The 26,736-nt window shown below is 40.5% G+C and overlaps 1 protein-coding gene across 2 annotated transcripts; it reads right to left on the bottom strand.

Moving 5' to 3' along the window:
• Window positions 1-388: 388 nt before the first annotated feature.
• On the bottom strand, window positions 389-26,528 carry PPM1F (protein phosphatase, Mg2+/Mn2+ dependent 1F). Of its 2 annotated transcripts, none has more exons than XM_062009667.1 (7): window positions 26,284-26,528; window positions 16,096-16,229; window positions 13,177-13,376; window positions 12,375-12,563; window positions 11,071-11,214; window positions 9,999-10,092; window positions 389-8,946 (listed from the first exon to the last, which is right to left on the bottom strand). In XM_062009667.1, exons 1-7 carry the CDS (start codon window positions 26,457-26,459, stop codon window positions 8,573-8,575), a joined length of 1,311 nt encoding a protein of 436 aa, XP_061865651.1. In that variant the 5' UTR covers window positions 26,460-26,528; the 3' UTR covers window positions 389-8,572. The 2 variants fall into 2 exon arrangements, with proteins under 2 accessions (XP_061865651.1, XP_061865652.1); XM_062009668.1 differs by having other exon boundaries at window positions 16,096-16,226.
• Between the last annotated feature and the right edge of the window lie 208 nt (window positions 26,529-26,736).

The following is a 26,736-nucleotide window of genomic DNA, read 5'->3' as shown; positions in this document are numbered from 1 at the left end:
CATGTTTTGTAGTAAGTTACTTCAGGAACTCACTGTCCATCCTTTCACTTCAGCAGTTAAAGACCATCTCTTTAGCAAGTATGCAAGTAAACAACAAATTGTCATGACCTCTGCTGCAACAGGGTCTTTTAAATGGTGTCCCATTGCTGTAAGACATTAGGCAGTATGCCAAACTTCTTATTACTGTTGTTTGCTGGTAGAAAGAAAGAAAACTTAGATCAAAGAAATGAATTGGAGATATGCAGTCCAATTCTAGGATGGTTTTGGTGACATGATCTTTTCAAGAAAGCATGCTCTGTGATTCCAAAGACTGTTTTGTTTCCCCTCTAGTGTTTCCACTTGAAATATTCTAAGGAAAAATACATTTAAGAAAAGAAAGGCACAATGCTTTGAATCACTATACTTTATTAATACTTCAGAAACATCAGATCCTACAGTGGGGACTTCTTATTCCCACCAGTTTCCAATCACTGCTTTGAAACAACTTCTTGCAATATGCAAATAGATACATGAGGCACTGTGTGAATACAAAAGTGACAAATACAAAAACCCCAACAATTAAACCTCATGCAATACATATATATATATATATAAAAATACAGTAATGTAGCATAATACATACAAGCAGTATTAGAACAATCCATGTAAATGAATATACAGTATGCATAGCATTTAATTATCAATGAAAACAGGTTTCTGACCTGTGCACAAATCCAGTCAGCTTAAACAAGAGTTTTAAGGTACTAGATAACTAGTTAAGCCACAGCTTACAAAACCTGCTGTACTGCAGCTCTTCTGCTCAGGGTCACAAGTGCAGATTAGCATACAAAATAAATAAAGACTACAACTCTACAACACTTGGCTAACAGCTCCTATTTCAAAGTCACTGGCCCTCTTACTTTCATTCAAGGTTCATTAGCCAACATAGTGGCAAGAAATGTGCCTAACGCAACAGTTCTGCTCTTGTAATATTTTAATACTGATATGAACACTTATTTTTAAGTCAACAGGAGTAGCTACAGAGGTCTATCTTACCACTAAACAAGCACAGGACTGAAGTTATGGTACAAAGCAGATGCTGAGGAATTACACTGAGAGGCTGATTAGCCACGGAGAATGCTGCTGCTACCAACCTGTCTGCTCAGTCAACGAGGGCAAGAAAGAGAGAGAACTGAAGAGGCTGAAAAAGTTAGAAAGCTTTTTTCCCCACTCTAAACAGTATGAATGTTTGAAAACACAATCTGCAGGAACCAGGAAATACAGAGACAAGAGTACTTCTGAAGTCCTGTATTCAGGATGAGAGCTACTGTTACCTGAACTAAGCTTTCCTATGGAATAACATGCAAAGAACAGGATTTTCTTCTGACACATCCAACATTGGTCAATGCCAAAAATATGACAGTTGTACGTTCTTATCTTCCTAGCTGATACAGTACTTTCTATACTCTTGGTGTTGCAGGACTCCAAAGATCAGACCACATTCACTATGAACACAGATAAAATTGAAATGATAAAGTGGCAACTAAACTGACTTAACAGCCAGTGGTGTTTACAGTGTAAGAAGCAGCATTCTGGGGAGGGAGGCTTACAATCTAAAAGGACATAAAAGACAGAAGAAAAGGAAAAATGGAAAGAGAACAGGAGACAAAGCACGATTAACTTTCAGAAGAGGAAGTGAAAAGTAGTTAAAATAGTTGTTAAAAGTAGTTAAAGTAAAAACTTTATCCTGGCTTTTCTTTTTGCCCATATAAAGGTTTAACCCCCAACAGAACAAACATCTTGCTATGACTAAACACACTGAAAGGAAAAAATAAAATACAATTTTAAAAAGCAGCACTGACCATTAGGTATTAAGCAGAATGCCTTTCAACAGAGATAGGAAGGGCAACGCGAGAAAGAGGAAGCCATAGTATCTAATTGCCCTGAGAAGGTCCCCACAGGATCTCTCCAGTTTCTTCACTATTACCTCTTTATCCTCAGATATCCAAAAGGAACTACCACTCTTAGAAAAAAGGGTAAACACTTCCTGCAGGGGAGGATGGTCAAACCTTCCATCTCCATTTGCCAAAGCAGCAAACCTTCAACACACCCAATGTACTGCCACACAAATGATAATAAACTTCAATAACTGATCTGCCAGATCAAGACAGACTGATGAAGCTCTTGTGCATGGAAATCCAGAACCATTTAATCATTAATAAGTTCAGTACTAGCTATATTAATATCTCCTGGTACTTAGTAATCAGGCTTAACAGGCAAGAGAAAATTCAATAATCGCAATCTAACGAGTCACAAAGCCCAGATACCCTCAGCTTCTTAGAAAGTTAAATATATCTTCTCTCTTCAGACTAAAAAGCTCCTATCAAAAAGACATGAAACCCTGACTGAGAGGAGTTTGTTAACAAAATAAAGCAGACATTACAAAGCAGTCAAATTCACTTACTTAAAACAGTGATTTTAAGCTGACAGTACACTGCCAACTCTTCTAGGTTGGTTTTTTTTATCCCATTGTTTACCTTCTAAGAAGCTTGAAAACATTTCTTTTCCTATTGATGTTGTCCTCTTCTGTTTGACAAAGGCTGCATCTTGCTAAATTTTCCATGCTGCTGACACAGCTGTCTTTTGTTTACTTGTGTGGATGTGCATCAGCAGCAGCACAGCTCAGAAGACACATTCAACTATCAACACTGAAGACTTTTGAGGAAGGCCTGTGGGTGTCCAGGCTCTGATGAGTCACCCCAAAATTAATGTTTAAGTGATTCTCTGTAAGATTTTGGGTTTCTGTTCTATTCAGAGATCAGGTTATTACAAGAGCCTGCCAGCTCATTTTACAGTAGTACTTTCAGAAGTGCCTATGACAGATAGGTGTTCACATCCAGTCACTCCCTCATGTCTCCATTTGATTACTTTTCAACTGACATGACTGATATCAATAGAAATAACTTTAGATAAACTAAAATCCAATAAATATATTAAACCCAACCAAAACATATGCAGATAGTGGCTGGTTTAGCTCTTGGAGCTGTCAATGCTACAAACCAAATACTCATCAGGGTCAGTCTAGCAGTTCAATTCAGGAAAGCAGGGAGTGCTACCTACCCTCTTGGGCTTCATGCTGTCAGTCTTAAAGGTTATGACTAGCCTGGGAGAAAATCCATTGCTTTCCAGCACAAGTATTCAAACACAACCAGACCTCCTAAAAAACTGTGCTCTCCAATCCTTCTTGAATGACATTTTGTCCATCAGGGATTATTTGGTCCTCAAAATGGGGAAATGGGCTGTTCCTAGTAGAGTTTTGCCTGAGAGCACAGGTCCAGCTGTAAAAGGGACAGCAACAGGCAGGGAAATTTAATTCAGGCTTAACTAGAGCTAGATTATATATGAATCATCTGCAATCTGCTCTATTGTGGCTAACATCCCCCCCACTTTCTCCATAAAGCATTTGCTTGTTACTTCAGCACTGTAAGAATAGAAATAGACCACGTCTGGTGCTGTACGTGCAGTACCTGCATCCACAACAATACAAGTAACTTAACCAACAGAGGAGTCTCACACAGAGTAGAGCTGCAACCTAAATTCAGACTTTAAGCAGCAAAACTCTCTATGCCCTTTACCAGTTGAGGGTATTTGCCAGTTACCTTTTGTGCAATGCTGTTTAGAAATACCTATGGTTCCTCAGCCACTTGTTTTGGAAGCTCCTTTTTGTTATTTTTTAAAGGATTGCCCAGGAGGAAAGTTTCAACCTCTAACAGCTGTTTTAAGCTATCAACTGAAAATGGGTTTTCCAGTGCAGACAGCCAGCTATCTCCAGAACTCAGAAAGCAAGAGAAGCACTTTGCCCAACATCCAACAAAATAATGGAAATTTCAGTGGCTTTTCATGACAGAAAGCTAAAAGCACTGGAAATGCTTTTAAAAAGAGCAGTATCTCATCTGACTCTGAATTCAGATAAGTGTCTATTAAATGCTATTAAAGTCATCACTGTGATTAACACTATTCAACTGCCAATTCTGCTGTAACCACTCTGTGCCCAATTACTCATCCTGAGAGCTCACCAGTCATATTGATTCATTAACACACTTGGTGGCATTTCCTCACGGCAGCAGTTGCACGGTGACCAGTAACTGCACACCCCAAACACTCCCTCTCAGACCTGCCTTACACAGAAGGATGCTTAGAAAAAGCCATTTAGTAGCATTAGCTTCCAAGACAGTGTTGAGGGGTCATGGTAAGTCACCTTAGATGCTTTTACTGTGATTCCTTCCTTGCTTGTTTGAAGACAGTTAGCACATTTGAGTTTTGCTTTTTAATGGCTGTGTTTCTAATTCTTTCAAGCACTGTTTTTTCACTCTAAAGAACTGACATTTGTAGCTCTATTTTCCAGCCCACTTCCTTTTTAAAATAGACATTAATAATACTTAAATGCATTCCTGTCTCTCTCTTTCACTCCTCCATCACTCAGAGGGTGGATTTTACTTAAATCTCCCTCTGTTCTAAAAATTGTCCTGCATTTCTATCCTCTGTGTTCTCAAAAAAAACCCAAAACCCAAACCAATCCCTCAACAAATGTATTTGTAAAATTGTAATCTTGTCTGTGTCAGACCCAGAAGACTTCTCTGTCTTAGGTATGTTTCTATAGGAGAGGGAGGGGTAGGGAAGGGAAAGAAAGGTAGAAGTATGAATTAACTGTAAGCAAAAGAGATGTTGGATACCCACTAAGCAGAAAGAATAATACCAGTTTTCCATCAAGCACAGCAGAAGAATTTAAGTGTGCTGCTCTGTTTTAAAAACACAAGCTCCTTCAAGAAGCAATTTCTCTGATGCTGAGTGCTAGAATGTAGTAGCAGATATTCACTTGGAGTCTAGTAAAATACAAAAATAATGTTTCATTTAATGTTGAATCCTTTAGGTAACGTCTACAGCTTCAAACATTCCTGCTAGACTCAAGAACTGGTTTTGTTGCAGGCCCATCAGAGAGACAACATGGAAATAGGTAAATTAGTCAATTTGTCTTTAGTGGATAAGTGTTAGTTCATTGTCGATGACACTGGGAAGGCCCAGGCCTGGGAAGGCCTGTTATTTTTAACCAAAGGAGGGAAGGAAAACAGAACAGCCAACACCAGAAATCCAGTAAGTTTTAAGAGGAAAGATAAGAAAAGCTAATGCAGCAGATCAGGAAATTCAAAAGGTAGCACCATTCTTTATTTTTTATATTTAGCTCAACTTCACACCCTCTGCTAGAGCTCCTTCTGCCCTCACCATCCATGCTAGTGACACTTCTGGTAACAGCATTATGTGTTATAGCTGGTGGCTTCTAAAAACAGTATCAAAATTGTAAGAGAAACAACAATTGGAGGTTGCCTTGCCATCCCAAGGACAAGATCATCCTGACAACCATTTTCCATAGCATTTTAAAAGTGTGCTTCAAAAATCCACCCTTGCACCCCGTGTCACACTTTCATTATTGATTTAACATCAAACTGGAATGTTGGGCTTTCAGTTGTGGTTTTGGTTTTTTTTAAACAAAAAGTTCCCATAGGTTTTGATCAAGCTGTCAAGAATACATTCATTTCCCCTCCAAGCAGTATTTAGAATTTTACTGTAGATGACACATTAAGACCTATTTATTCCACTGATAGGATACAAACTGCTCTTTTTACCCAGTCACAACTCCTATAGACCTGACCAGACTTTTTAAAGCTAGTACGAAGCCTCTGAAAATTAGAGAAATGTTTTTTATCCCTGCTGAAATCTGTATGAGTTTCTAAAGAATACTACTATCCACTTACATCTCAAAGAAATGAGGCACTAGGTCATCCAGAATTAAAACATCTACACAAGGGAGCAGCTTCTCAGAATGTAGAATTTCTTCTCTGGAGCATAGCTTGATGATTACATTTTTTTATTACCACAGGCAGCTTTCTAAAGGCCCATTTCACTTTGCTCCCTTAAAGAAAAAAGAAATCTATCAAATTTGAAACAAACAAGGATATTCTCACAGAGTTGTAAGTATCCATTGAAAGATCTGAGATTTTGTTTCCTCTGTAATGCAAATCTGCCCTAGAAAGGTTTAAATAAAAGCACCATTACAAAGAATTTGGCTTGTTTAGTTCCCTTCATGTTTCAGGAAATTTGACAAATTTCAGAAGCTAAACCATACCATGGACTCACCAACATTTCACACTTCCTTTCATGAATACAACACTTCCCCCCATTCCTGATAAACCTCAGATAACAGTGAAATCAAACAATTCTGTATGATTCTTACTATATTAATAATGAGAACTATTTCCAAGACACCAAGAGGCACTAGTGGTCATCAGAATTTAGCATGACACTGAATATCTGGGTTAGAAATCAAAGAGATAGGAGGTGGCAAATCCAAAGGGATTGCTATAGGAGACTAAGGGCTTCCTTACCTGAAGTAGGTTCACTACAAAAACTAACACTTACCTTACCAGGTTGCCTTCACAGAAAGCCTTCCCCAAAATGTATCATTGAAAAGGGCCTGCAACCTTCTCAGAAGAGAATCTCCTGTTGTTGCATAGCAAAACAAGGAAGTCCCTGTCCGAGTTGCTGTGTAATGAGATGGTGGCTCACTGGGGAGCTTGTGTGAAACCGTGCGATCATCCACCAGCGGAAAGCTCACGCTGCTCGGATAACGGCACTGCCCCACGCTCACCAACCACTCACACACTACGGACATCAACAGGGATGCTCTGCTCTCCTTTTAGCCATCTCAACTCTTCTACCTAAACTTCCTCCCTAAACAAAATTAAGGTCAACACATTTTAATTAACAGGACTGACAGATTGCAATGGCACGTGCTTCTAAATTAGGCGTACAATCTTGCTGCCAGATGTAAAGCACTTTTTGTTTTCATACAGAAGTTACTAATACGTTACCACTGAGCCTTCAGATCTTTTTGAGTCCTGCTAGCCATGCTAGCAAGGCAAGGCAAAGCAAGACAAAATTCAACCAGTGGTTTTAGCAGGTAATGTACATAACGGTCACACAACAACATACACACTCATTAAGACTCTTTCATCCTCAGCTTAGCTTCACATCTCCTTAGAAAGTTATTTAGACCCCAAAAGCTAATGAAGTATGGACAAATACATTATCCTTTAATAAAAAACTGTAACTAAACCATTTCTAGTTGGTGTTATTAAATTTTCTTGTGAAGATCAGGGGTGTGTTTGTTTTTAAATGAAAGTTATGATGACTCAGATTGTTACTTCACAACTAACTACAGCTTTTTGCATGGGGCAGGGGGTAATTCACAGTTACGTCTTGTGAAGCTTTCACTACAAGCCACAAGATTTGGCAACAACGAAGGAGATGTTTTCTTGAAACCTAGTTCTCACAAATCATTCACAAACCTGAAACATTTAAGTGCATTAAATGTTAGTATTAGTGAAATAAAAATGTCACATTTTAAAAACACCATAAACTGGCTCAGCAGATTACGCCAGGAAGCCAGCAATACTTGGGTGAAATATTTAAGGCACTTGAGGGTAGTCAGTTTTTAAAACCAGATAATAAAGACAAAGCCACTTTAAAAATCTAATTTAAATACAAAACCCACAACAAAATAACACTGCAAAAGATTCCTCCAACTGCAAAGTTCAGTAAATAAACAAAGAGAATAAAAATAAATTTCTCCTTGATTATAGTACACAAAATGTGGCAGAAACAGAGCACATTTAACTGCTAGAGGATACATACTGTAAAGATCTCTCACAAATGCAACAATAAGGGCCCTTTCTTTTCAGGTTGCCAAATACACAATAAAGCATGTTTCTTAGGGAGAAATAATCCAGTGCAGTTAAATATTGGATTCCAGTTTATCAGAGCATTCCAGAAAGCAGCTGATTTTGAGGCATTTTTGCCTGGGATATTTCTAGTTAGCTTTCTTGCTCTTTTTCTAAAGCATCCACTTTCATTTTCTCCTCTCTACACAGACAAAATCAAATGTCTGTTTGAACAAAAGAAGCTGCATCATTCTTGTAGGATCATCTTTGGTACAAAACAAAAGCAACTTACACAGCATAATGGTGTCACCCAGTCTCTCGCTCACCCAGCCTGTTCCTACAGACCACACACAGTTACAGCTTTTCTGTGATGGTGATAACTTCTCTCCTCCCAACCTCCAAAGTAACAACACAGTCAAACACAACATACAGCATTCTTTTTAAGCATTAATTTAAATTTTCACTCAGAATTCACAATTGGGTGTTCTTACCCATTAGCTTATACACTGTATGGTTTCTTACCACTTTCAAGGCAGAGGGACATGACCAGTAGCCCTGGGACACACTTTTGAAGTCTGCTCCCAAAAACAAAATAGCTGTACAAACCTCCACACTTGCTCAGTGGTTTTTGAGGGAGGGGGTTGAGAAAGGAAAAGACAAATGGGAATTCAGTAAAAGGAGTCTTGCCTTTGTGTTAAATGTTTGTCCATTTGTCATTTTTCTCCTGACACGTTTTGCCTATTGTTTTAGAGGCTTCTTCAGTGGAAGGCAGTTCCTTATGTGACGTTATTAGAATGTTCTGGATTAAGCAGATTTTGTCACTGTGTGGCTGCTGCCTCACAACTGAGGAAATTAAAGGGTGAGCTCTGAGCAGCAGCAGCAGTCCCAAGGCTCTTAGGATCTCTGAGACAGTCTGCCAAGATGTCTTGAGGATCCCTCAAGAATACTACTAGAACAGTGATGTTATCACTGGATCCATTTTCCTTTGCAGCAGCCACCAGTCTTTCTGCTGCTTTGAGACCCACTCCTTGGGTTTGCATCAAGTGATCTAGGACCAAGTCTACAACCTCGCATGGCTTGATAGCATCAAAGAATCCATCGCAGGCTAGGAGTAAGTAATCTTCAGAACCAGTGAGCTCAAATGAATCTCCATCTGCATCACCAGAGATGTAAGGTTTCTGACATATGTCACCTAAGACAATCAAAATAAAAGCTTCATTACTTTAAAAGTAGTCAGTTACTACTTCACCATCAGTTACTTTTGCCATCCTCAAGGATAGCCAAGGATATTCCAGAAGTACCTGATGCAGGACAAGAGTGGTGAAAAGCTACGGAATATGCATGGAAGGCCTTTGTTTCTTTAAGAATGGTTAGAACCTACCTAAATCCAGTGGGTTCTAAGGAGTTACTCTTAATTCATGCTTTCTTAATTTTGCAGGGAAATGAAGGAAATTATTTCCATGTTTTTTCTCTCTGAAATATATTTGTGCAAGGAGATAGTCAGGCCTTCCTTTTGCAGGCTCTTGTACAGCCTGCAGAATGCTATGAAAACAAGATTTTCCTTAGCTACCCAGACATAAAACACAATGCAGTGTGCTCCTTAAGTTCATCAGTTTGATATGGATGTACTTACACAAACATGGGTTGCTATTGATCCAAATACTATTATACACATTTATGCTACTTTGTTTCCACTCATACATTACAGATATCTACTGTATTTATCCAGGGTCTTTTACCTTTTTGCCCTAATTGGCAAATACCAAAGTAAGCTTGTTTAATTAGATTCTGGAATACTACAATTAAAATTCTCTAAATTGCAAGATACGAGTGATTTGAAGGAGATGCAGCAATTTGACTCAAGAACTGCAGTCAGGAGAATGGTCTATTAAAGCAGACAAAAACCCCCACTAAGCAGTATACAAACAGATAAAGAAGGCTAGATGAACATTTATTACTTCCTCCACTTCTACAAATTAAATACACTACATTTGTTAAGTTACTGTAGAATACCACAGTACCAAGTATAAAAGAATTAAGATAGTCATGGCTACTATGTAAAATAAAACAATTTTCTGTGCTTAAGGTAAACCCAGTAAGATGATACAGCTGCAAGCTATGGAAGTTGTATAGCTGTAAGCCAGACACTAAGAGTGGTTTAGTATTTGTTTGATGCTGAGCAAAATGTTATTTACAGTAAATATACAGTCTCTAAACTATACTAATTCTGAGGGTTTATCTTACCAATGGCTCTGGAAACAGCCAAGGTACCATTAACCCGCCAGCAGTCCATGTAGGTTACACAACCACCCAGAGTCTCAATCCGTGCTCTCTCATCCTGAAAAACAGCAGAATGCTTTTTTTAATACAGTGAAAGCCTACTGACCTTGTTGTTATCCAGCTGAAGAGGAAAAAAAGACAAAACCCCCAACTAAGAATTCCTTCAGCTTCTGTGTTTATACTGTGAATGTCAGTAACACACACATTGGAATCTAGCTCAAAAACATGCACTTAAGATTACTGGAAATAATCCACCTACTTACCAACCATCCCACAGCCTGTCCACAGAAAAGCAGAACTCTTAACTTTTTTTTGTATAACGATGTTCTTTCTCATGTGGATCTGTGCCCTTTCCTGCCACTTTTGCCCATCCCATTGTGTAAATATATAAATATTTAGAATAAAATACAAGATAACTAGAATATATAACAACAGCATTTGCACTGATACTGCCTTGACTACTCAGTTATGACAAATGCTTCACATGCTGTGAAGACAAAGGATCATGCAAGCTATCTAAACTCACAAAGGCCTCATCAAAGATCATGTAATGAAATACCTGTCTATTTAAAATGTATATAAAATGCAATATTTCAATAGCAGTTACACTAGGAGATTCTCATTAGCTTTCCAATGACAGTACAGCATATCATGAAAGACTTGCACTATGTTAACATTTTGAATAGCTATTAATCTCAAATTAATAAGCTAATTTATAACAGTTTCAAGTTCACAAAAAAAATGTCCTGCAAAATCTTTAATTACTACAAATTTTGAAAACAGAGTCCAAGCAGGAGCTGAAGTCAGGATTACCAGTACCACCAGTACTTTCAAGAGGGCATAGTTGTGCGAATTACCTTTTCAAGACACAGGAGTGGATGGAGAAAAATTCCACAATAAAACCAATTCTCTGAATCTTACCATACAATATATACAATTATGTAAAGCATGAAACACTTAAAGCTTGATTCCAAAAGGTTTCAAGAGGGATTCTGACAGCACATACAAGACAAAAAAAACCAAGTCAGACTCTTACTTCTCTTTCTGGTTTGTGAGGTTCCATTAATGTCAGAGGTTTTCCTTGCTGCACAAGCATTACCTGTGAGTCCCCTAGCCATGCTATGTGTAGCTTGTTCCCTACAATCAACGCAGAGACACCTGTTGTACCACTCCGCAGTTTCTATAGAAGAAAATACAAATGTTATGTGAATATTCAACAAGTCCTACCAGGTCACACGGCAATATTGTAAACCTAGGTTTAATCATCCTTAAATGCAGCAGTGTAGACCTGCCAATCAGAATTCAGATACCCAAAGAGAAGGTACAAGCTAGTAAACAGGCTTGAAATAAACTGTTTACATGTTGCAACATGCAGATGTCCAATACTGCTCTGTTATGTTCTTCCTTCTCTGCTATGTATTCCAAAACTGATCTAGGAGACTAAGACCTCTATTGTTCAAAACAAAGACACACACACAAAGAGAATTTGAATTTCAGCAGCATGAACATTTCACAAACAAACACAAGTCTCTCCAACCCCTTTCACATTTTTCACTCTACCACTAGCAATTACAGAAACCTTGCTCCACATAAATCCCCTTATCCTTGGGTATTTAAATGAGGAAGTCAACAAAGGAAGGACCTAACTGTCTTAGATTCCCTGTAAAGATCAGTGAGAATCAGACCTCATGAAGATGCTGGTCTCCCTTTTGTACTTTATTGTCAGAAATTAAGACATTAACAATTAATACTTCCACATTCAGTTACTGCTAGAATTAAATACTTCTCATTAAACTGCATAACAAACCATCCTCCCATTAAACAGATTTGAGGAAAGAATGTTCATCACATCAACTTGATTCAAAGCTGATCAATAAGCTTAATGAACTGAAGAGTCTGACTGAAATCATAGAATACATTTTTCATCTTACAATTACTTGTGACATTAATGGTAGGAAAAGAAAGAGGAAGATAGTGACCATATTATTGATAAAAGAAACCTCTTTTCCAGGCAAGAGGTAGGACAACAGAACATCTGGAAGCTGCCTAATTTAGTTGAAGCAACAGTGTTCCCTCAAATAATTGGTATGTCAGGTTCATTTAAACCTATTAATACTTCTTTTCAATCATTCATCCTGAATTTGCAAGCACTGTCATTTTGTTTTTCCTCAGAAAAAAAGAAACAGATTGATCAAAGAAAATCTTTACATGTAGCATAATTTCATTAAGAAGTCAATGATTCAAAGAAACTGCACTGCCAGAATTTTCTGGATAATACCATGTTGTCCAACAGTTCTCAGTGTTATTTAAATACAATGGAATTAATCTCTGCCCACTCACCTCTCTTTTGGCTTTGAAAAGAAACATTTCATCTGTCCTCTGGAAAGAGCATTTCAAGGCCTCAGCTGGATTCTTAACAATCTCTTCGTGTTGCCCAACATTTACATGTAAATGGGTTGCTGAATAATTGGCAGCATCCACTCCACCGTGGCCGTCAAATACCGCAAAGTAAGCTCGATCAATGTCATCCTTTCATGGGGAGGGAGAGAGAGGACCACATATTCATGTTCAAAACCAAAACAGGTCACAGAATGATATCAGCAAGCAAAGACTATTTATTCTGGGCTTTCTTCCGCAAAACATTGCATAGTAAGGGCAATTTAAGTCAGTGTACCCACGTGCAAAGTGGATAAAATGGGTACTTGCAGGGGAATGACTTTTCTCCCTTTGCTGGTAGTCATTTAATATCCTTGAAAATAATCTGTAACTGAAATAGCTGACAGCTGGTTATTGTAGTCCCACTGCAGCTTTATTAACTGGCACTTGTACAATTGATGTTCTCCTCGCTTCTTTTCTTAATATATTAGTTACCTCGGTCACAAGAGCATAGTAACTCCATCAATATAACAATAGTTGAACTTCTCATCTCCCTACATCACTTCTGACATGAAATCCAGGTCATGAGATCTTTCTTTATCAGGACAGGAGTAAGCCCTTAGCAGTCTGAGTCAGAAATTCCTTGCTCCAGCACATAATGATAAATCATTTGTGGCAATTCTTACCATTTCACAGATCATCAGTCACTAGGTCATTGTGTTTGGAAAGCTAACAAACTGGCCTCCCCAATTTTGTCCAGACTTACTGATAAACCAAAGAGCTGATTGAACTCTGGGAGCAGAACGTGGCGGTCTTCCATTTTCCGTCGAGCGTTTCGGATGGCGTGGATGGAAACGAGCAGGAACCGCTTCAGTGGTCTCAGTGGTGGCAACTGCTTCTGCCACTCAGAGCAAACATCCCGAAGCTTGTTGAAGAAGCAGCGCTGCAACGACTCTCCATCCAGCACTGACAGCACAAAGACAAAACAGTAAATTGTGTGCCCTGCTCTCCTACATTATCCCGTCTTTCCTTCCTTAGAGCTACCGACACACATTCATCACTCTGCCTTTACAGGATCTGCAAGAACTAAAATAGGCTCCTGAGAATAAAGTGGAGAGAAAGTTGCAGTGGAAAACTGTATAACACTACAGTAATGGCAGCTGCTTTGCTTACTAGCTCTCTTTCAAAAAAGAAGTTTATCAAGTAGGTGATTACATCACAAAAATCATAACAAAGACCCCAGAATCAGTCTGGCATATTAGACAGAAATGTTGCTATTATTATGCAAGTAAAATACCTTGTGCATAGAGGTAGGAATGCATCCCTACTGAGAAAAAATAAATCAAGTAGGCAGAAAAATCTAGAAGATAAGAGACTGTTGTCTTGGACACAAGGGTCAAAAAAGCATTAGCCTGGCTTTGGGTCCAGTTATGTCCCACTGAATCACTGAAACAACAGGAAAGTCTGAGAACGTCTTGCTGAGGTCAACAGCTCAACTCCTAGTTGAGCTGAAGAGACTGGAATTTTAAGATGTTGCACTATCTTTTTAAATACACATGGTTGTAGGAGCTAGAGAGCACCACTTTCCTGCTCTGTCATTACAGAGCAGGACAGCTAACATTCATGGAGCATAGTGTGAAAAGCTCAGGCCGGACACTCAAATCCTGTTTTGGATAAGTCCCAAAGATCAATTAATCCAAACTTATTGTTCATCAGACTGAATGGTTTGGTGTTTGGCATTGTGTCTAGCTTTGCAATGCAGTCTCTGTAGGAATAGGTAATAATTTAAAGGCTTTTTTTAGTTGAGTAAGAACCCTGCTTGAATGCTAAATAAACTCACTTCAAAATGCCTTGAAAAGATCACCTCTACAGCAAAAATAATTTGCTGGTCACTAATGCACTTCCCAAAGAACTGTAGTGCATGAACTATCTTTGCTATTTCTATGTTATTCTGACTCCTGCTAACATTGCTAGCACTACAACTTCCTCAGAATTCCTTTTTATAGCTCCTGGTTCCCAAGCATTTCTTTTTCTCAGCAAGGCTGGATGGCCAGCTTCGTGCACATCTCTGGCCCTGAAGAATTGAAAGCTTAAACACAGATCTTTGATTAGCAGTCACTACATATTAACCAAAACTACTTTTGGTTTGCTTAATATGCAGGTGTGAATGGCCAAGCTATTAAAACCTTTGACTATTAAGTCATCACATAAACAGGGCACTCTGGAGAGGAATGTATTCACAACCTGGTTCAACAGGAGGACAGGAACTGTTGGGAGGCTCCAGTCCCAGTTGGGCCTGAGTACATATGGGTGCAGCTCTGCCAGAAGAGAGGCTGCTGAGGGCTTGACCTGCCCGCTGCTCAGTCCCCTGTACCTGAGAAGCCAAGAACCTGAGTATGCTGCTTAGACCCCAGCCAAGCCAAGAGCCCAAGCCTGCTGCTTAAACCCTGGCCCAGCAGGGAGCTTGGGCATGCTGCTTAGACCCCAGCCCAGCCAACACAAAGACAACTCTTGCCATGCGAAGTGCTGGAAAGTTGCGGAATCTCTCCAGACATGCAAAGGCCACAAACACTAAGGTAAGGGATGAAATATTCAGGGTTCGGCAAGACTTAATTAAACAAGCACTCCCTCCTGACATTTCAGACTTGTAGATGACTACTGAAATAGGCTTATGGAAAGTGTCCTATCCTGGCTATGACCAGGGCTGTGCTTGGAGACACATCCTCTGCAGCACTCTGAACCCACCTTTCAAGCCATCCCAGGGAAATGGAAGGGTAAGTATTTCACCTTACAGGATGGACTAGTTTGCCCAAGACATCTCTCCTTCGTTTTTATCCACAACTCTGCCTGCATCCTGTTCCATTTAAAGTCTTGACACTGAGATTGAAGATTTGGTGAAATCTAACACTAAACACTTCAGCATGTAAGTGCAATAGGACCATTTGTCAACAAGGCACAAACTCAGTGCTCAGTCACCAAAGCCTGTTTTATATCCAGCTGAGATAGATAGGGGAAAATGCAGGCATAAGGCAGAAGACACGTACATCAAGTTCTTCATCCCTCAGCATCCCATCTTTATAGGGAAGGTGAAGTAATTGATAAAGACAGAAACTACTGAGAAAAAAAACCACGTTCAGGTTGTGGAGGGGTCACAGGTCCCTAAAAACTGTTCCCAAGATGAGACAAAAGCAAGATGGATTATATGAATGAACTTAAGTTGTCATAATAGAAACTGTGAAGATCCAGTGTCTAAACAGAGGAGTAACTGGTTAAGGCTAGTTTACTAAAGAGAAAAAGGCATTTAAAAAAATACAAGAGGTTATCAACTGAAGATAGGAACTGAACCAGTTCAGCTGAAGTGAAATTATCCAACGAGGAAGAGTTCTAACTACTTCAGCTCAAGAAGCACACTAGACAGTCATTAACTCTTTTTAGGAAGAGACTTTCTCTTCCCTTTTTGGAAAGCCAACCCACATGATCAGTCTAGGGCTCCAGACACCGTATTTGCATCTTAACCACAAAACTAGCATAGAGACCTTTCATCCCACAGATACCCAGCAGGAGAAAATACTGTTCTGTTCTCTGCTGCTTGCCAGACAGCTTGACCAAATACTCTGGGAAACATTTCAACACACTGAAGCTTTCCAAGAGACAGCCTCTGGGAAAACCACAAAAGTATACTTACAGGTGAACCTTTCCTCCTCTTCTTCTCCCTCTGTTTCCACACTTTGCTGCTTAAATTCAATCAAGTCTGTTCGGAGAACTTCTTCAACTGCAGCATGGATCAAGGATGCTGCAAGGAGTGGTGAAACACCTCTGCTGGTAAAAAAAGGATGGGAAAGCAAAAAGAAGGAAAAGCATTAGCTTAAAATGAGCTACAACCTCACCATTTACAGCTGGTGACCTCTGAATTAGAAAGCAATACACATAATCAATAATTCCAACTTCATTAGTAAACTAGTAGAGGAAACCATATGTTCAATATTTATGCACACGAATCTTTAATAAGATCTTCAGTTAGATAATTGGTTTCTTAAGAATGCAAAGTGGAAGAAGCATATGAATCATGTTTTCAAACTGTTGTTTCACACTCCAGTTGCAGATGATATCTCCTCTTGAGCTCTGGGGTGGGAACTGCTACCTTCCATTCTAGCCTCTGGACACATTGTTTTTCTATGCACTACAAAACCTTTCTTGCTGTCTCACCACAGACAGTATCAGAATCTCTGCACTGTGTTACCCACCGATCTCCCAAACAGGTTACTTAAAACTCTAGTTCCATTCCCTCCACAAGAAGTCACATTCAGTACTAACCTACAGACCATTAACACTCATGTTTCTCCTGCCTGAAAGTTCCCCAAAGAAATGGCCCCAGAAAAAAGTGCAAAGAACTGTCACTGGGGACTAGGATACAAAGACTCTAAGGCTTGTGATTCAGATGAAATTTTTAGGTCAGAATCCAGAAGACAATAATGCTACACTACACTCTCCTTTCCACTGAATGCTTCACACAAGTTACATGTGTTACAGCTATAGTGCTTCTGAATCTGTAAACAAATAAGCCTCATCCATCTTTAAAATAGGGCTACTAGAAAATAACTCTTATATTCACTATAATGCCATGGCAGGCATTAAGAATTACAGTACACAACACACATTCCAGACATCTTCTACAAGCACAACGACAAATAAGCATGGACATCCATAAAAAGTATTTTATCCTTTGTGGGTATCAAACACTTCATGAACAAAGCATTAAATTATATAACTAAGGCAAGTAACACATTAAAGCACCTGCAGCAAGTCAAGGAAACATTTAGAAAGCCCTGCATAAAACTGGTTGGCTATAGAGTAAGAAATGGGGGAAGAAACTGGTCTCTGCAGACGTTCAACAGAAATGACTGCTTTTGTGCATACAGAAGAGCAATGAGAGGAAGACCAAGAGGTTTCAGATCCCAGCGACAAGCTGAAATGTATTTTGCCATTGTGTTTCTGAAAGAGGGGCCTTGTCATAGTCTCACAGCCATGTATGAGTACCTCCTGTGGCAGCAAACAGAAAGCATTGTGTTACTCAGCAGGCTGCTAACAGAAGCGTGTTTTCTGCTAAGCATTCTGTAGCAGCCCTGGCCTACTATAATGAGTCATTTCAGTACTTCAAATAGATGGCAACATGTTTGCAGTCCTTTCAGTGCTAGCTGCAGTCATATCGCACCAAGGGAAGCCAGAAATTGGCTTTTTATTTCTTTTTTAAGGCTAATATGTTTAGGGGAGTCAGCTCCTTTCTTACCCAAGTTAAAAGTAACGTCTGCTTATAATCACTCTGACGCTAACCTTTTTAAAGGTCAGCCAAGAAATATGCCTGAAACGGATATGGCACACCCCCCCCTCCAATCCTGCTTCCTGGTTTTGTTTGTATAGGTGGAAAAGAAAGGAATACGAAAATACAAACCACACAAACAATGTAAGATGTGTAGCTGATGCTGCTGAAAGTCAGAAACTTTAACTAAAGTAGGTTTCAGCTCCAAGAACAGGGACAAAAAATATTAAGTGAAACTGCTAAACTTTTAAATGCACAGAGAGAGACACAGGTTCCATCAGCTTCAGAAATTCTCTGGTATGCTAGAGGAAAAAATTAAATCTACCCTGGGTTTCCAGCTCATCTTCAGAAGAGGGCTTAGTACTTTGATTTTAAACTTTGTAAACTTCTGCTTTACAGAGCGCTGACTTGCTGAACTGGGTTCATGAAAAGAAGCTGAAACAAAAGGCAATATACTAAGTGCTATAATTCACAAGTGCTGTATAAATCTCTGCTTACAGGATGCCTGTAACAAAGAAAAGGTTTATGAGTTACTATGTCACATCCTTCAACTTTTTCCAGTTGCCACCCAGTTCCTAAAAAGGAAATCCAGATTCCTCAGAACTGATTATGTCTCATTCAGCTTTGCTTCCTATGCATTTCCTCCCTTTCCAACCATTTGCTTCCTATGCAAATCTATACAAAGAAAATGGTCACTTATTGGGATTTTACTTGCTACGCAGCCAGAGACAAACAACATTGAGCAGTTGATTCCATTTGAATGTTTATTGTTTCTAGTTTCATCCTCTAAATCAGAGGCTTCAGGAGTTAATAAAACACATAATTAAAGATGAATAAGGGCCACTTTAGTTGAGAGTTACAAGGTCTCACTTGGCTAGAGACTATCTGGAAGCAGGCACAGTACCTATGGCAACCAGGGTAAAAGTAGAAGCTCACGGCAGTTACCATAACAGATTTCAAACCTTTTCTGTAAGCAAAGAAGAATGTCACTTATTGTTAAAAGCTTCCTTTCAAAGAAGCTCAAGACACCCTGCTGCCAGGCTGCACCAAGCAAGCTTTAATCTTTATGAATCAGAAGAAATACTCTAGCTGTTTCCTAAATAGGAAAGCAACCGTGTTGGGAAGAAGGAGGAAGCTGGTGAGGTGTATTACATGGAAAGGATGTCAGAGGAAACATGTGTCAGCCCCATTTCTATGGGGCATGTAGCTTCAGCATACACAGACTTGTAGTAAACAGACTTACAATTTCTTTGCTACAGGCTATTTCATTGCTAACAAAAAGGGTGTGTTTTGACCACACTAAAAATGTTTTACAAGAATTAATGCATGTTGTAACAACGCAGATGAGACATTACAGCTTCACCACCAGCTGAAGTGAAATCGACAGTGGCTGGAGCATGGAGTTCATACTCTCCAGCCACTTCATAGCAAAATACAACCTCATTTAAAAAAATATGAGTAGAGATAAAAGTGGTAAGGTAAAGAGTAAAGCAACATACTAACTAAGAACACAAAACTCCTTGAAAGATTCTGGACCACTGGACACACAGAGTGTTGCTAAAAGGAGCTATGCAAAGCTTCTGTTGATATGTATACCTGTGGGCCAAAATAAAGATACACAGGGAAGTAGAAGGCAATTATGGTATTTTGCATGCTTTAGATTTGGCATAAGTTACAGAACAGAACTTACTTCTCTTTTTGTTCACTTTGTCTCTCTTCTGCAATAGAATTTAGTTCTCTATTTTGTTTCACTTTAAAGGACCAGCTGTCACACCCTCACAGCCACAGTGTATTCCTATACATGAGATCAACCACAAGATTGCTACTGTCTTCAGAAAGGAAAGACAGAATATACACAAGTTCCTTCAGGAAGTGGAAATCCCAGTAAGATCACTTCTTACTTGATTTTATTTGAGTCATTAAATTCCCAGTACGTGCAGTAAGTATTGCAAACAAGTCACCAATTCAAAGATGCTCCCACCTCTTCTTCCCCTCAAATTTAAGAGGGTATATTCAGAAGCCTCTAGTAAACAGCTTTGGGGGCAAAGGGGAATCATCCAGAGCATCAAAGGTCAGGACATCACATCTCATCCAGAGCCTCAACTATGACTACACTTTCTTCAAAGGCTTGAAAGCAGATGACAGGCTTTCTGTCGTGCTCTGTGCCCTCACTTAGAGCAGCAGGGAGTAAGCAGAGAAGGGCAGCAGCCAGCAGACTGCAGTTAGCACTGTAGTGAGTGGCAAGTTCTGTGTGTCCCGAAGGGGAGAGAGAGGGGGAAAGAAAGAGAGAGGAAGCCTTGTCAGGGCATCCTAAACACCCAGGGTTTATGCAAAGCCTTCTGAATGTTTATTTACTTTTTCTGGAAGGAAAACAACTCTCATTCCCCTGCCTCAAACACACATATTCTCTCAGAACAAGGTCAGGACACGTCTGTATAAAGAGAAGCACAAGAGTTGCTAGCTGGATTTGGACAAGTTATTGATCACTTGTCACTTTTTAATTTTTATTTTTCAAAAGATATATGATGTTCTTTCTAGATATTATTACTAAAGTCATGGCAACAAGGCAGCAGAGGCACTGCAGCTCAGAGCACCACTGTATGATGCTCTTTTCCTTTCAATGTGTGCATATATATACACCTACATTGAAGTATAAAGAGGTGCCACTCTCTGAGCAAACACTTCTAGTGTAAGTCAGCTACAGTTGATTTATAAGGAAGAAGAGTATATTTGTGTACTTATTTGCTACCCATGCCCTGTAACACCAGAAGATCATATGCAGGACAGCTTTGCCAGTAAAGCAAAGTTTGTCACTGTTCTGTCACGGCTCTGTGTGTTTCCAGCACGTTACAGCTATATCAGCAAAGTAGTTTTAGTGCAGAGCTGCAAATGCCAGCAGTTCTCCAGTAAGTGAAAGATCCTCTCATACTGCCAAAATAATAGCAGGTCACAAGATTCCTCATAAACAAAAGCTGCCTGTATTCTGTTATTTTCTCCCCCAATCTGCTAGCTTTATTTCCCTTCTCCTTTTTATTCGTATAATCAACAACAGAATGTTTCTACTCAAATGGCTCTAAGCATTAGTATTTATTACAGCAGCACTCAAGGGTTATGATAACCACAGAAGTACAACTATCTGCCAAGGAAAGAACATCCGAGACCCTAAGTTGCACAGGAAGTTGTTTCTTGTGTTAATGACATCAGGTCTTTACAGTAGATGAACAAGATGGAATCAAAACAAATATATAAACTACGCCACACACAGCATTCCAATGGTTTATGTTTCCACCTTTACATGAAGCAGGTTTTTTTCATGCTCTTCTGAAACTGTAAGAAGCAGCAGCTTTTCAATCCAGAATCCATCTCTTTAGGCCCTTCAGCCATCAGTAAATAATTTTTACAGAAAACATGCAATGGAGAGTCACCTGCTACTTTCATTTCATTCTCAGCAGGAAGGAAAACACACAGCAGAATAGGAGAGGTCTTCTACAGAAGTCACTGTTCAATTAGTCCTTAAAGCTGTTGTTTCAAAATTGAGTATTTCTTATCCTGATGCTCAATTCAAACAGCAACAGAAAGGGTGTTTCACACAGATTACAAGAGCTAAACAGGCAAGTTCTAGGGCAAGACAAGTCCAGTTTTCCAAGCAGAACAAAGAAATTGATTTAAAAACCAGCAAGCCAGACTTAAAATTTGTTTCCTCACCATTCTACATTTGATCTTTATTTCAGCATTTCCTCAAGTTTTTTCATTCTCGTATTGCAGGTGTCCCCATACATGCACTTTCTTTTTAAAAGCAGAGTATTTCCCAAAATTACTCTTGAGAGTACCCTGAAAGAGGGAAAACTCTCTGGGACTTTTAGATTAAGAAATGTATTCTAAAAAGCCATTTACTGTTCACAAAATTAACAGTCTGTCCAGTCTCTATAGATTGTTGGAGGCAAGTCAGAACTGTTAAAAACTTTCCTACCCAGACAGATGTACGGTGTGTGCTGTGCATTATTTCTCTCAGCTGCGTATTATCCTGCCATGGGCTTCAGAAGCAGCAGTGGACAAATCACACTCAACAGAAAACAAACCAGTTTTAACCACTCTCCAAAATTAGCACAGCCTGTTTGTTAACCATTTGCTAAATTAACTAGTAAACAGCAGAAGTGCCACATTCCTCTTGTGCACTGGCTTTATCAAGGCTTCCAGTTCTAACATTATTAATAATAAACCAGTGAGAAGACTTCTAAAAGTTCCTAAAAGTATAACCTGTTTCTGCTAACCCCATGCTTGCTTTCGCTACCAAGCACAACTGGTCCCAGGCAAACTAGAAAGTTTTTGCAGGCAATCATACATGAAATTCGCTCTCATCTGAAGTGAATGGATCACCGAAACTGTAAACGTGTCCCTAGCAAGGAGAAGTATTAGTACATTTCATTAACATACATCAAATGGTAAAAATTAGGAGTAAGGAATTAAGTTTTAGGGGATTTAGTAAAGGCAGATGTAACAGTAGACAGGGTATTATTGGATTTCGCAGGGGAGGGGAATAAAGGGAGTTTTTCAGAAGAGATTGGCAGAGGCAAGATGAGATTCCCTCCCCCCCCCCCGGTTCATGCTCACATCACATTAAAAACCATCAAAATGGCAGAACTGCTGAATTAACTATCCTAAAAGTAGAAAAACACTGAAACTAAAGATGCCAGGATCACATCTTGGGTGTAAGCATTACAGACACAAAACAGGATGTTGAGACAACTAAGAGATGAAACATGGTGAATCGTTTGGGTGGGGACACTGTTACTGTAGTAAAGTCTCCTCAAATAGGAAGGCTACTGGAATTTCACATTGTTCTCTGGCTCATACAAGTTTCATCTCCTATGAAGGGAAAGGAGATATTTCTGTATTTTGGGGTCTGATTTTATCCCATGTTTGGTATCAGTACAAGTTAGAAAAAAATCAGGTTAATTTGTAAAGCTTTGGAGGTAACTAATGGACTCTTCATTCACTTTGACCCATTTCCACAGATTGTCAGAACACATAGCTCTTACCCAAAAGCTTATGTTAATTACAATTCTGCAAAACAAGATTAATTTAAGTCTGCCCCAATTCTTCAGAATTTCATGTATGTATTTAGCTCCATACAAGGTAGGCAGTTCCATTGATTTAAACAAATTATTCAAAGTAGAAGCATCTGCAAAGCTTCACCAGATCAGTGATTTAAGCACAAGTCTTGCCAGGAAGTCAAAGTAGCTGGCTGTCTTAGCTAGTGTTGGGCTGTGCTAGCTGCATTTGCAGGAGATTGTTAAAACAATTCATTCGAGATTAATAAAGACATTCAAGGGTGATAATCTGAGATATCCAACTGCTTCCATGTAAGAGATGTGTGTGGCTTTAGAGAAACAATAGCACTCAAAAACTCCTCATTGGACCTAACAAATGTTAATCCTCACCCTGCTTTCTTCTCAGCAGCAGTCCTGACTGGTGGTGGAAGGTTTCTACTTGCAAAGACACAAAGGTTTACACCTCCAAGCAAGTGGAAGGACAAGTTAAACGTCACCATATGTCATCTCATGAGTCAAGGGTATTGCTGGACCTTTACTGACTTGGGCCCCTCAAGGCATGACCCACACATCTGTGTGGGTGTAATGAAGTATCTGACAATGCAGGAATAAGCAGAACTGTGTGCCAGATGCCATTCCAAATAATACTGATCTACAGAAAAATCCTTCACCATTACTAGTCACCATGTAACACATCTCTGACACTCCAGCCGCACAGAATGTCTCAAGCAGGAAATACAGAACAGGCGCCAATGCTAGAAGTCAGCAAGGTACACGTGATAACATCTTCACAGTGTGTCACTTGGTTATAGTGACAATGCAATATTTGAAGGTGCATATTTTTCACTGAGCTGCCATCACTGTGTTGGTGATGCTACAGTGACAGTATGCCACAGCACAGGACTGGATCTAAGCTCCAGTGACCTCTCAAACTCTCCTAATCTGGCATCACTGCATCTTTCAAATGTCTTGTAAATGTCATCCCCTCCCCTCATTTCCTCCCCTCCCCTCTCAGAACCTTTAACATATTTCTTTATTTCCTTACATTCCTTCATTTATTTTATTAAGGATTTGGGGGATTCAGATCAATTGAAAAGTTTAACCTTCAAAACTGCATTTTGAGTTGATCTGCAGGAGCTAAAGTGGGAAAGAAATCATAACATTGACAATTTCTCACATGAACAGAGAGTCTAGTTCAGTCCTTAGTTACATGAATTATAATAAGAGGGCCTGCACTTTCAAAACGCTTGATTTATGCCTTGGCCTCTACCAGTCTTTTCCTCCACATGCAAGAATTTAGTGTAACCCAACAGGAAACTGCAGCCTTTTTGCAATTGCAAAATGAGGTTTCTTTTTGTCACAGGAGTTCAACACTGAGCTGTATGCCTGATGGAATCCCTACATTTGACACTCAGGTAGGCTATGCTGTCCCCAAGCGCACAGCTTCACACAGGGCTCCTTCACTGTTTTGCCTGCAGGCAGCCAGGAGAATTCATAGAACTATTTTCTCAGGTATTCCTGTTTTCCAGGGATGCTTTGTGAAAAGGAGGATAAATAAGTAGATTGTTTGCTTTTATTCTGCTTTGCTTTCTTTAGCGATCTTTCCCTTTCTGGTTTTGGTTTGTTGCGTGTTTTTGCCAGTTTGGAACTTCAGAAGCTTCACAAAGCAGGCTGTCTAATCAGAACTAGCTGCAGGGCAGGTATGTGAAAAATGCAGCTTCTGACAGGGCAGGCTCCTTTCTGTGTAAACACCAGAAGTGACAGGTGAGATGAAAGCATTGCAACAGCAGCACTCCTTCTGCTTCCATTTGTTAATATGCCCACTAAAGAACACCACAATGTTAGCAAATATAAAACTCAGAAATACAGTTCTAAAAATCACTATAGTTTGGAGAACCTATCTCATATTTCTGCAGCTTCATACCTTCCCCTCTAACACAATTGTTTAAAACATTAGCATGCCCCACGTGGCAGATAAGTGTTTGTTCAAGACTGTTCTGTTCTTTAAAACAATCACCCAGATTGCTCCTGTACTCTTGCTCCACTGAATATGAAATTCACCTCGTGCACTGAATCTTTGAAATCTTATTTAGGAATCTTATTTAGTCTAAACTTCTGAGGGGGTTTTTTGTATGCATTTCTTATCTCTAGGCTTAGGCATTCCATTTACCTGAATGTTATGTCCAAGAGTATCTCCCAGATATAAATAATAATATAAAGCACAGAAGTAACTTTATTTTTAAAAGGTAATTAAAGTATTGAAAACACACCTATAGAGTTTTGACAACAACAATAAAATACAACAAAATTTATTCAGTGTTCATAAACTCACCAAAAGGTATTTAGAGGGAACAGTAATGTAAACTCCATTCTTTATCTCTTTATCAAATTCCTCCAGTAACCAGCTAACATTCAGTATATGCCTAAACAGAAGCAGGTCTCCCTTAACTCCCTGTTCTCACTAGTTATCCCCAGTAACACAGCACAAAGTCAGCTCTCCACTTAGGATATTTTTCTAGACCATCTACAACCCCTCTTCTTGACTCTTACAATAAGGATCACTTCAGTGAAGCAGACCATGGTAGGAATATAAAACACAGCGATCCAACCACTGAAGTGCTTCAGGAAGCAGATACAAAGAGACAAGAGGCTGGAGCAAGACAGTTTGTTCTTGGGGGAACACCAACTTGCCAAAATAAGTAGGTTACATCCAAATTCGTAGCAGCATTAAAGAGGAAATATAAAATGATGGGGATGAAGGTTGTAAGATGTCTCTCCTGAAGTCAGGAAATAACAAGAACATTACTGAAAGAAGAGCTGCATTTTCTAACGGTGTGACTACGATATTGAAGTTTGGGAAAACATCAGCTTGCAAAACCCACACATGCAGGTCCTACTCACCGGGACAATTTAAGAGGGCTGAGAGGAGTGGCAAAGGAGATGAATATTTTTCTTAGCTGGCTTGCTCCTTATACCTGACAGCCCTGCAAGGCAGGTTGCAGCCGACTCTCTCCCTCCCTAGACTTTGAAGCAAATCCACACGGGTGCCCTTAGGGACTTAATTCAAGGTATTGGCCTTTTACCACAACAATCACCCTACCACGCTAATTGCTGGATTGTAATTTAACCTGTCATGCCTCAAGAGGGGGAGAACAGTACTTGTGAGAGCACACAAACATTACTACAAAGGCACAGGTCTCAGCAGGAGGCCTGTGACAGAAACGCGCTGTTGGAAGCCCAGCTGCCAGAAGAACAGTCACAAAAACAGAAAAAGGAAAACAAGTTAAAAAAAAAAAGCCCGTCAAACCCAAAGCTCCCGAGGAGAGCTGCGGGGACCTCTCCAGGGCGGCCGCGCAGGCGGGCCGTGGGCTCGGGCCCTGCCGCGCCGGGCGGTCCCTGCGGAGGACGCGCCTCCGGGCCGCACCTGCTGCCGCCGCGGCCCCGCGCCCCTCCGCCGCCTGTCAGCGCCGCGCCGCCTGCCCGCCCGCCCCCGCCGCGCTCTCACCTGCTGCCCAGGAGGCTCCTCGCCCGCTCGGCCAGCGCGCCCGGCACCTCGGCCTTGCTCAGGGCGCTACCGCCCCCGGAGCTCCAGGGCAGCGGCTCCCCCGGGCCCAGCGGACACGGGAAGTCCCTCAGGAAAGAGCTGAGAGGAGCCCCGGCCGCCTCCACTTCCAGCGCCATGGCGGCGCCGCGCTCAGGCCGCTGCCCGGCCGCCGCGGGAGCGGGCCGGGGGACGGGCGCCAGGGGCAGGCCGGGGCGGGCAGCGCGAGCGACGACGGCGCCGTGACGGCTCCTTTAAGCGGAGCGCAGGGGCGGGACCGGGCGCGGGGCGGGACCAGGAACCGTGGCTGCGGCCGGGGGCGGGGCCAGGGCGATGGAGCGGCCCCCGGCCATTTCGCCCCAGGGCAGCTGCTGGCAGCCGCCTTCCCCCAGCCCGTGCAGGCAGGAGTGCCGGCGT

Source organism: Colius striatus, chromosome 17 (genome assembly GCF_028858725.1).
Source record: "Colius striatus isolate bColStr4 chromosome 17, bColStr4.1.hap1, whole genome shotgun sequence".
In the NCBI taxonomy this organism is placed as follows: domain Eukaryota; kingdom Metazoa; phylum Chordata; class Aves; order Coliiformes; family Coliidae; genus Colius; species Colius striatus.
Note: the sequence above shows the minus strand (reverse complement) of the source record. Positions and strands in the feature narration are given on the sequence as shown.

Excerpts from the sequence above, each read along its gene's own strand:
- PPM1F (XM_062009667.1), bottom strand. The coding sequence starts at position 26,459 with ATGGCGCTGGAAGTGGAGGCGGCCGGGGCTCCTCTCAGCTCTTTCCTG. Across the intron at positions 13,377-16,095 it reads AGAGGAGGAAAGGTTCACCT|TGCTGGATGGAGAGTCGTTG; the intron begins GTAAGTATACTT and ends TTGTGCTGTCAG. Across the intron at positions 12,564-13,176 it reads ATCAGCTCTTTGGTTTATCA|GATGACATTGATCGAGCTTA; the intron begins GTAAGTCTGGAC and ends TCCCCATGAAAG.